The sequence below is a fragment of the Heloderma suspectum genome, chromosome 3 (assembly GCF_057233095.1).
Source record: "Heloderma suspectum isolate Gila_16-S chromosome 3, 16-S_ref, whole genome shotgun sequence".
NCBI classification, from domain to species: Eukaryota; Metazoa; Chordata; class Lepidosauria; order Squamata; family Helodermatidae; genus Heloderma; species Heloderma suspectum.
In genome coordinates, this window is record NC_139460.1 from 130,331,834 (window position 1) to 130,343,290 (window position 11,457).

The 11,457-nt window shown below is 44.0% G+C and overlaps 1 protein-coding gene across 2 annotated transcripts; it reads right to left on the bottom strand.

Moving 5' to 3' along the window:
* Positions 1-339: 339 nt before the first annotated feature.
* CHAMP1 (chromosome alignment maintaining phosphoprotein 1) lies at positions 340-8,182 on the bottom strand. Of its 2 annotated transcripts, none has more exons than XM_084844526.1 (2): positions 8,084-8,182; positions 340-4,475 (listed from the first exon to the last, which is right to left on the bottom strand). In XM_084844526.1, exon 2 carries the CDS (start codon positions 4,447-4,449, stop codon positions 1,312-1,314), a length of 3,138 nt encoding a protein of 1,045 aa, XP_084700652.1. In that variant the 5' UTR covers positions 4,450-4,475; positions 8,084-8,182; the 3' UTR covers positions 340-1,311. The 2 variants fall into 2 exon arrangements, with proteins under 2 accessions (XP_084700652.1, XP_084700653.1); XM_084844527.1 differs by lacking the exon at positions 8,084-8,182 and adding an exon at positions 7,810-7,894.
* Between the last annotated feature and the right edge of the window lie 3,275 nt (positions 8,183-11,457).

Consider the following 11,457-nt stretch of genomic DNA (forward strand, 5'->3'; position numbering starts at 1 on the left):
TAGCCTAAATCAATGTGAGTATGAAGGCTGAGATGTGACACCTTCACATTTCAAAACTCAACAGCACCGAGGATCCAGCTTTTTGAACATACTTAGAGAACCCAAAGCTCTGTGGAGAGGCAAATATTCTGAATGGCATGGTTGCTGCTGCTTCTTATACCATTCTTCTGACATCTACATCCAGTACTCATGTAGGACAGCCAGATCATGTGTGATGTAACTGCATATGGTACTGGATTTGGATCAAAGAGAGATTTCTTTGATATGAATGAAATGGGATGTACACTGTAAATTATTTTCCTATATTAGTGAATACACAGAAAACTATTAATTCCAGTAATCAATATTTGAAATACAAATTGATGAAACATTACCTAACACATACAATTTGACTAGTTCAAATGCACAACAAATGATTTTTATTGTTAAAAGAATAGAAAACACTCCTTAAAATGTTTTTCCCTAATATGAAAGACAATCATACAATGCAGCACATATGCATTTCCAATACATTTGACATTACCATAGCTCAGGGGTGGGCAACTTGTTGCCATCTACTGATTTTGACCTACAATTCTCACCAGCCCTCTTAACATTGGCTATATTGGCTATGGCTGATGGAAATTGTAGGCCAAAAACATCTGGAGGGTCACCAACTGCCCACCCCTTCAGCATAGCTACTTCATACACATTAACGTGCTTCAGACATGGTGAGAAAACCACTGTTTCAAATATCTAAGCAAGCAATCCATTGAGGTGGGAACTGTGATTTTTTTCTTCCAATACATATAAAAATGATCACAACTTACAATTCCAGACAAACCAGACATATTTCATGCAATGTTTAAAGCTATCTCCATCTAGTGATGCTTCCAACATTTGATGCTTGAACTATATAACTGGGATTGTACAGTTAAGTGATTGGACTAGTTGCTAGAGTTCTGCTTTTCTAACTGTATACTTTAATTTTTAATGACTTAATTTGCCCCTTTTGTTTAAAAAATGTAAGACGCTGAACAATCCAGTACAAGCTTATTAATTTAGTTATGTGCTACTATTTCTGCAAATTATAATGGCCACAATCTAACACAGTTAAGCACTCTAGAATCCATTTCAATCAATAGCTTCAGTGAACTTAACTTTGCATTGGATTGTGGCTATCAAGTTTACTGTAACATGCTAACAGGTGTGTGAGTGTGTGTGTGTGTGTGTGTGTGTGTATATATATATATATATATATAATTTCAATTATATCACTGACTACAGCACAATACAACACATTTAGACATTCCCGAACTTCCAAAACAAAAATCACTGAGTTTGTGGGTCGGTAAACGATTCAGTAAGCGATTCATTCAATGGTTCAGTGCCATCTGCTGGTGTCTTATTGGCCTCTTCACTAGGCTGGCTCTGACTAGGTGGTTCAGTAGTGGTATCCACCTGTTTTCTATTGGCCTCTTCATTGTGACGGTTTTGGCAATGGGTTAAATGTTTTTTAAAGCCTCTAGGAAAGTTTGACTCAAAGCTGCAACGTGGACATTTAAGCAAACTCTGACCATGTGCAGCAACATGGTTTTTAAGGTGAGATTCCAAGAGAAAAGCCTTTCCACATATGTCACACTTGTATGGACTGTGAACATTATGCTTGTTAACCAAGTGATGCAAAACAGCACCTTTTTTCATAGCCCGGCAGCAACAAATTTTGCAATAATATTTACCTTTGCCACGCTTCATATACTTTGCTATCTCTTCTTCTGAGATAAAAGCTTCCTTCTCTTCTGTAAACTGCAACATACACTGAGGCTGAGTAGGAGTAGCTACATCAGTTTTAGTCTCTTTATTGTGGTCAGAAGATTCTGTATCAAACTGTTCCTGATCACTGACGGATTCCTGTTCCTTCACCTCTGATGTATCCATCTCAGTATTTCCACTTTCACTGCTATTTAGGTCTGTATTAGAAGTCTCCTGATTCTCCTTCTTGGGTTTCTTCTTTGGACAAGAATATAAAACCTCTTCTGTAGGTTCCTTGGCTTGTACAGACTGTTCTTTTGGAGCTAACAGACTACTGAATGGATTCTCACCTTCTGGATGCTCAGTAAAGAAATCTTTACTACCAGATTCAGTACATGCCTGCAACTCCGAAAAAACAGGCACAACAGGTTGGCTGAAGTCAGAGACAGCAGTTTTGTGGACTTCGATGCTTGCTGTTTCCACTGGTTTGTGGACGTCAGAACTGAAGACTTGCTTCTGATCAGAAGGAGCAGGTTTTTGGAGCTCAGGTGAAAGAGAGTGTTTTGAAGCCTCAGCAAAGAAACCTTGCCTTTGTTTCTCAGGGGAGTCAGGAGGTGGCTTCTGAAGTTCAGCAAAGGTTGCATGTTTCTGGATTTCAGGAGAAACTGCAGGAGACTTCAGCACTTCGTGAGAAAGAACTGGTGGTTTCTGAGGTTCTGAAAGGGAAACATGGTCTTGAATTTCAGGAGAAACAGCAACATGTTTCTGGGGCTCTGGAAAGAAGGCATGCTTTGGGGCTTCAGGAGAGACAGGAGTAGATCTGTGAGATTCAGAAAAGAGAGCATGTTTTTGGACTTCAGGAAAAGACATGTGAGTTTCATGAAAGAATGATCGTTTTTGTACTTCAGCAGACACAGGAGGAACAGATTTTTTAGGCTCAGGAAATAGTGCCCGTTTTCGGGGTTCAGAAAACAAAGCACGTTTTTGCAACTCAGAGGAAACAAAAGGGGTAGGCTTCTGAGTCTCTGAAAAGAAAGGCGGCTTTCGGGAATCCGAAGAAAATTTCCAAGGATCAGGAGCCACAGAAGGTGCTGGCTTACGTTGCTCAGGAAAGAAGGAAGGTTTCCAAAGCTCAGAGGACATAGGGGGACCAGGTTTTCTAAGCTCCGTTGGCAGAGGAGGAGGAGCAGGGGGTGGTACCGAAGGTGTTGGCCTCCAGGTGTCAGGAGGCAAAACAGGCTTCCAGCCTTCAGGATAAACAGAAGAAATGGGTTTCCAGGGCTCTGAGGAAGCAAGACTAGATTTTTGAGACTCAGGCAAGGAGGTAGACTTCCAAGGCTCTGGCATAAACTTCTGAGGCTCTGGGGTCATCAAAGTGCCTGGTCTTCGAGGTTCTGAGGCAGGTCTCCTAGGCTCAAGTGACATAGATGTGGGCGGTTTGGGGGACCAAGGTGAGACAGTAATAGAAGACTTCTGCTGCTCGTGAGAAATACTAGAAGCAGGCCTCCAAGGTTCTGGATTAATATTGGGGGCAGGCCTCCAGGGATCCGGGGAGATTGGTGGATCAGGTTTTCGTGGCTCAGGGGAAAGTGCCGAACCAGGCCTCCGCATTTGAGGAATATGCCTACGAGATTCTGAGGACAGAGTAGCAGAAGGTTTCTTTAGCTCAGGAGACCCAGCTGGAGAGTGCCTGCGGGGCTCGGGAGACCCAGCCGGAGAGTGTCTGCGGGGCTCGGGAGACCCAGCCGGAGAGTGCCTGCGGGGCTCGGGAGACACAGCTGGAGAGTGCCTGCGGGGCTCGGGAGACATAGCTGGAACAAATTTCTGTGGTTCTGATGTAGCCACAGGTGGAGATGCAGGCAGAATGGATTTTTGAGGCTCTGGAGATATGGGTGGAATGAGTTTCTGTGGCTCCAGAGATACAAGTGGTGCAGACTTCTCTGGCTCTGGGATAGAGACATATAGTTCTGGATGTACAACTGTAAGAGGTTTTTGTGGCTCCATATATGTAGCTGTGGCAGGTTTCTGTGGCTCTGGGGATAAAGCAGAGACCAGTTTTGGTAGCTCCGGGGACTCGACTGAGGCCGGCTTCAATGGTTCTGGAGTCAAAGAAGGGTTTGATTTCAGTGGCTCTGGTTCTGGAAGCTCTGATACAACAGAGATGGGTTTCTGTGGCTCTGGACATGCAACTGGAGCTACCTTCTGTTGCTCCAGGGATGCAACTGGGATGGGCTTTTGTATCTTGGAGGGCAACCCTACATCAGACTTCAGGGGTTCAGAAGGAGCAGACTTCTGAGACTCTGGAGGCACAGTGGGTTTATGAGACTCAGGAGACAGAGAAGGCTTTTGAGGCTCCACAAAGAGAGGCTTCTTTAGGGATTCTGTGTCTAATAAATCTTTCTGCTCTTCATTCCATTTGTCAGATCCTGCATGGTGTGCTGTGATGTGATAATACACATTGCAATACATCTTGCTGGTAAAAAAGCATTTGTGGCAGTGGAACAACTTTGCACTTTTCTGGTAAAATATAAGTTTCCCCAATCCCGCGGTATCCATTTCATCACAAAACTCAGGGTGGATAGTACCCATATGAATCTGTATGTTTTCATAGTCAGAGCCTCTGAAATTGCAGTGATCACATTCTAAGCGCTCCGTTGTTTTATGCAAGATCTTCAACATGTCAATTTTTCTACTGTCAACTTGCATAACGCTACACATGTTTCAAACTGTGCGTTCCAGTATTCCTGAAATAAAATTTAAAAATTCGCTCATTAAATATGGAAATGTTTGCTCTTGTTTTGTATATCCCCTCCTCCACTTTGGGGAACATATTAAACATTTCTAAGCCTATCACCCTTTGCACAAAGAATTCTGCATATAAATCACTTCATTGTTTACAAAGTTATCAGTAGACTTTGTGAAGGCAATTTAAGTTGTTTGCTGGTTCCAGATGGTTCTTTCTGTTGCAGAAAGCCTTACAAAGTAAACAATCTACAGAAAATGCCCAGCTAGTTCTAAAGCACATAAAAAAAGGAAAGACAGCCATGCTGGCCCATGAGAAACAAATCGAAAATCCACAATTGGGCAATATCTTTATTAAGACCAACTAAAATTCCAGGAAAATGTGCAAGCTTTTGAGTTCTCTGGAACTCTTCATCAAGCTGGATCATACAAAAAGTAGGGGGTGGAAGAAGAAACAGAAAAGTCGAAAACTTTGACCAGATGTGGTGGCCATGAGGTCTGCAGTTAGACAGACCTAGTCTCAAACTGGAGATTGCAGACTGAATCAATTAGTCAGTGGTAGGTATTGCACATATCAGATTACACCTAGAAATGTATTTTAAGAGAGAGAAACAGCAATAGTTGGGGGATCCTCCAGAGCAGATGGAGAGAGGTAATAAATGAGCCTCATAAAAACATTTATTGACCAACATTTATTCAGAACTGTAATAGGAGGGGGAGAAACATTAAATTCATGTTTTTAATATGTAGACAAGTTTAAGCCTACAGTCAAAAACATGTAATTGTTATTGATACGGTTACTCATGCTATGTCACATTATGATTTTTACAAAATGCCTGGCATTTCACGTCACCTCAGTACGTTCAGACATGGTAGCCTGTCTCATTCAGAGGAGAACATAAATACTGACAAGAACTTCTGAATTCTATATCCATTTTTACATGAAATGACCCAGGATGCAACCTTAATGTGGTTTCTTTAAAGGAGTATTCCGCAATGTGGTGTCCTCCAGTTTTTTTAAAATATAACTCCCATCATCCCTAACAACTGACCCTGCTAGGCTGGGGCTGATGGGAGTTTTAGTTCAGGGCACCACATTGGGGAAGGCTGTTTTAAAGCATTATACACTACGGTGCATTCAGAGCATTAAGATATTTGATATTCATAGTAATATAGAAAACACACCAAATCTATAGCTTATATCTTTCAGGGAGCTAATGTAGTATAGCACTTAAGAGAATAAGCTGTGAAACAGAATCCTCCAACTCAACTCAAGCAAGCCATGAACTCACTAGATGGCCTTAGACAAGCCTTTATCTCTCAGCCCACTTGTCTGCAGATGGGGATAATATTGGCCTCTCTTACAGGCTTGTTATTAAGGATTACTAAAATAATGAATGTGATACATGTTCAACATTTAGGAAAAGCACTACAGAAATACTGAGTATGGTTTTAAATATTAATCACGCTTTCTTTCTCACTATGGTGGATAGGTATATAGCCACTATGTTTTTATGGGTTCATACATGAGAAATACTGGCTTTCTGATGTGGCCTCATCTCCTATAGAGCCTGCATACATTGCTCCTCAAATACAGATACAGCCCTTGTCATAGAATCATAGAATAGTAGGGTTGGAAGGGACCTACAAGACCATCGAGTCCAACCCCCTGCTCAACACAGGAATCCAAGTCAGAGCATCCCTGACAGATGGCTGTCCAGCCTCGTCTTGAATGCCTCCAGTGTGGGAGAGCCCACCACCTCCCTTGTGACACAAAACTCCAACCAGTCTTTGTATGGAAAGTAATTCAAAGCACATCACTTTAGAGTAGCCTTTGGAAGTTACCCCCTCGTTGGTTATTTTTACTGTGTCTTTCCGAAGTTTTTAATTTTTAAGTATAGCACTTAAAAATTATAATCATCAATATCAAACATTTGGAAGGGCAGCATACAAAATATTAAATTAAACACATCTATGTGACGCAATGAAAACCTAAAATGCCCTCTACCCTACACTACATTCTGCCTATTTTCTCAGCTGCACCTCCAGGCTTCCTGGTCCTTCGAAGGAGTCAAAACATCGCGTTCCAGACCATCACATCTCCACTGACACCTGTGTTAGAAATCACAGTCCAGAGTGGGAACCTTATTTTTAACATTTTGAAGGGGCTTACAGTGGCTGAGACATGAGGAGAGTTGTATGACTTCGTTCTGTCTAAACATGCATAGGATTATTCAATTTCCAGGAACCGACCTCAGAGCCCACGCTCCAAGGTCAGTTCCTGGAAAACTGCCTCCCTGCCCCCTCGTAGGCAGCATGGATTGTCCCCGGGCTAGGATGAGCAGCGCGGAGTGGGACAAAAGGGGAGTTCTCGGGGGCAGGGAGTGTAGAAGTGCTGGTACGATGCTTCCTATGCTTTGTCCGATGCTTCCTATGCTTTGTCCGATGCTTCCTATGCTTTGTCCGATGCTTCCTATGCTTTGTCCGATGCTTCCTATGCTTTGTCCGATGCTTCCTATGCTTTGTCCGGCCTCCCCCCGCCCCGGAGTCCTGTGGTTAGACAGCCAAAATCAGCTGTCTAGCTGCGAATGCAGGTCAGTTGGAGCGTGGAGAAGATCCCCTCTGCGCTCCGCCCACCCTATATTGGATAGGAGGTTGTCTCTGAGTTCAGAGGCGGCTGCCTATTCTGATAGGATTGCTCCCTTAATGTACTATTTTTAAACATACTGTTTGTTTTATTTGTAGCTTACCTTGTTTTGAAACTACCCTAGAAGCTCTGGAGGACAGCATAGACATTGTTTAAATATATAAATAAAAACGTTTTAAAGTGACCACCCCAGCACTGCAGCTAGATGAAAAATCCAACCTGGTTTTGGCCTCACAGCCTGATCTTACACATACTTAGGGTACAATTTTATGCACGTTTAGACAGAAAAAAAGTCCTACAACTCCCAGCATTCCCCAGCCATCATGGCTAGCTGGGGAATGCTGGGAACTGTAGGACTTTTCTCTCTCTCTAAACATGCACAGGATTGTGCCCTTAATTACTGAATTCCATGGGGTTTACTCTCAAACAAGTGTGCATCGGATTCCAGGTTTAAGGGGCTGACTGCCTACGCCATAGGTGGTTGTTGCGAAGATGAAAGAACTAAGGATTGAAAATCACTCTATATAGTTACGAGCGGAAGAGAAAATTATTTAACTATCATGTTTGTGGCTTCGAGGGTGTCCGCAAAGGGCCGGCACCGGAACGTCTAGAAAGCCAAGTTTTGCTTGCCAGGGCTCAGGAACCCTTTGCAATTAGGGCTGAAAAATCTGAGGTATACCGGTACCCACAGAGAGACAGAGCAAAAGGCGACGGAGAAGAGCAGCTGCGCGCAAAACACGGGAGAGGGAACGCGCCATCTCGCGCACGTAGAAAAGCTCTGTGGACGGAAAGAGGGAGGGGACAAACAAGCGTTTGGGTAACGCGGGAAAATGGGGGGGGGAGACGGTCCTCTCCAAGACCGAGTCTCACACATGAGGGGAAAAGATGTCCTCCCCCTTCTTCTTCCCTTACGCTATTAACGGAATGCGCAGCTCCGGAGACGGGAAGCGACAAAATACGTACCCGAGAGAAAACGACGGCTACGGGGAGAGAGGGAGAGGTGCTACTTCTTAAGCGCTTGCCCACAATGGCGGCGCTTTCCACAAGCCGGAGCGAAATGCCGGAGAAGAAGGGAGGCGGGTGGGGGAGAATGATGGACAGGACAAAGGACGAGGAAGGGGGGGGCTCACGCGCCCTGATAGCCGCTTTCTTATTGGCTCATGGCGTCCAGCTCCTGCCCAACGGCCGCTTGGAACGTGCCCCGCCCCCATGGTGGAATTTTTAAAGCGCAGGCGCGTTAGTCGCGACGCTGGTGGACGAAGTTCTTTCGGAGGAGGAGGAGGCTGGTCGCAGCGCCGCCCCCCCCCCCCACGCAATCCTGGCAGGGCGGGTGAGGCAGCGGCCTGCGAGGCGGGGAAAGCGGGCGGGAGTCGTGGCTGGCTTGAAAGGCTGGCTTGAGCCCTCCGCTTAGATAGTAAACCTCCAATGACTGAATGCTCCTCCAGATATATACAGAAGGAGCTCGTTATTTTGGAATTTCTACGCGGGCGTATATTCAAGACAAGTAAATAATAATCATTTGTGCACAGGAATCTGGGAGAAGGTTTTAGCCTACGTTTTAAGCCAGCCTGAAGGGTTAGCTTTCCATATGTAGCAATTGTTTATTATTGAATCATGTGAGCTCCCGCCATCTGCAGTCTGCAAGCTATACCTGCTGGAATTCCAGTTCTGTTCCAGGGGTGGGTAGAAAGTAGATCGGGATCTACTCTCTGTACATCTCTGGGTGTTTTTCAGTAGTTCAGCAAGGATTTCTGACTCATAGCAGCAACAAAATAATGACACACACAGCCCTAAATTATGATGCTGAAGTGAAGAAAGTTTGAGGTAACCAGGAGCAGGGTTTTGTGTGGAAGGAGGGTGAGCTCTATTCAGTTCTGGTACTCAGAACAAATTCCTGGGACCAACATTCTTTAATTCCAAATATATTTCTTTTGTGTCTGACTCCAGTGGGTGGATTTTGGAATTCCAACAATAAAAAGACTAGATCCTGAAGTCTGCCCACCTCTGTTCTGCCCAATTATTAAAGGTACAGGAGTCGTGTTCTTTTCTGCCATCTGGCCACCCTCATAGAGGTGTGATCTAGGACTACATCCCAGGACAAGGAACTCTGAAAGTACTTGCCTTCGGAGGAACCCCTGAGTTTACAACACTGCTGCATGATTTTGCAGAGAATTCTGGGGAATGTGTGCACACAGTTGATGTGGGGGACACTGCTGGCCCTTCTAAATTCTCCTGTGGCTGGGTGTTGTGCGGGAAGATTGATATTTACTGATATTAGTCCTGCATATTACTAATTTAACTGAAGAATCCTTGTATATTTTTGAGGAAACCATCCACCAGTTGCGAACTGCTGGTGTAGAAGATAACACATGACATCCCCTAATTTCAAAAGAAAAGACAACTGTCAGTACAAAGATCATAGCAGAAAACTGATCCTTGTTTTTTGAAATTAAAACCTGGTAGCCCTATGAAAAGCATAGATGTAAACTTGCACAAATTCTGGTAGAATTTTCCTCGGGATCTAGATCCAGATGTTGAAGATGTTGTTGGGGTCTAGATCCAAATGTCATTGTTGTATCTTGAGCAAAGGAGAGATATTTAAGGGCAGGTGTATAGAAAAGCATTATTTTAGGGCACAATCCTGTGCATGCTTAGACAGGAAAAAAGTCCTACAATTCCCAGCATCCCTCAGCCAGTGTCTGGGGGGATGGGGGACATACGATTGCTCACTTTCCTGGCTCTGAGCTCATAGACAGGGCTCCTATCTCAGAACCAGGAAATTGTGCTCCGTTCCCCCTCATAGCTGGCATGGAGAGAACACTGGAGTGGGGAGAAGGGAGTGTCCCTGGGGGAGGTGCAAAAACTGGGGACATGGGCTTACAAAGTATCCCCAGCCTCCTTACCCCCCTCCCTGAAGCCTCTAGATGGGCAGAACAGCTCATCTAGCTGAATTGCAGAGTGGGAGGCATGAGTTCAGAGGCTTACGAGTAGCCAGGGCGCATCTCATAAGATTGCACCCTTAGCCATGAATGGCATATTGTGGAACCGTGCAGGTACCCATAACAAATCTAGGAAGATGGTGTTATTGCCAGTTAATGATGTTCTGAATGGTCACTGTATAAATTTGAGGTTTGTATAGAAAGAGTTAGGGGTTGAATGGTGAGATAGCCAAGTTTACTAATTACACCAAATTATATAGGGTGGTTAAAACAAAAAAGGATCTCTCTAAACTGAGGGAGTGGCATTAAAATGGCATATGTGGTCCAACTGGGGGAATGGCATTAAAATTTGCCCATCTAAAGTGATGTGGATTGTGGCAAAAAAAAAAATCCCTAACTTTACATATATACTGATGGAGGCTGAGTTGGCAGTAATTCACCAGGAAAAGGATCTTCGGATTGTGGTGTATGGCTCCTGGGAAAAAGACAAATTTCATGTTGGAGATCATTAAGAAAGGAATCAAAAATAAAACTGCCAATATCATAATAACTATACAAATCTATAGTGCAACTACACTTGGAATACTGTGTACGGTTCTGCTCCCTGCACCTCAAAAAGGATATTGTAGAGCTGGGAAAGGTGAAAAAAAGGCAACCAAAATTATCAATGGGCTGAAACAACTTCTCTGTGAGGAAAGGTTACAACATCTGGAGCTCTTTAGCTTAGAAAAAAGTCGAGTAAGAGGGGAGAAGATAGAGGTGTTTAAATGACACATGATGTGGAGACAGTGGATACTTAGAACCCAGGGTCATCCCGTGAAGCTGATCAGTGGGAGATTCAGGACAGCTAAAAGGACATCACATAGTTAAGCTATGGAATTCACTACCACAAGATGTAGTAATGGCCATGAACTTGGATGGCCTTAAAATGGGATCAAAACAAATTCAGGAAGATAAGGCTATCAATGGCTGTGGGTCATGATAGCTACATATTTTCTCTAGTATCAGAGGTAGTATGCCTCTGTCTATCAGTTGCTAGGGAACATGTGCAGGAGGGTGCTGTTGTACTCATCTTCTACTTGTGGATTTCTCATGGGTGTCTGGTTGGCCCCTATGGGAACAGAATGCTGGACTACATAGACCTTTGGTCTGATCTAGCATGGCTCTTCTTATGTTCTTGTGTCAGACATCTTGCATGACCTTTTAGCCCCATTGCTTACTTACTTCTGTCTGTGTGTATGTGCGCCCGTGCCAATAGATACTTCATGCATCAGCTGAAGCAGAGTCTAGTTCATGAAAGCTTATGGCACAATACATCTGTCAGTCTGTAAGATGCCACAAAACTCTCTCTCTCTCTCTCTCTCTCTCTCTCTGTTCATTAAATGCAAGCTTTTTAAG

What these genes read in the sequence shown, in the direction of transcription:
- CHAMP1 (XM_084844526.1), bottom strand. Translation starts at nt 4,449, where the DNA reads ATGTGTAGCGTTATGCAAGTTGACAGTAGAAAAATTGACATGTTGAAG.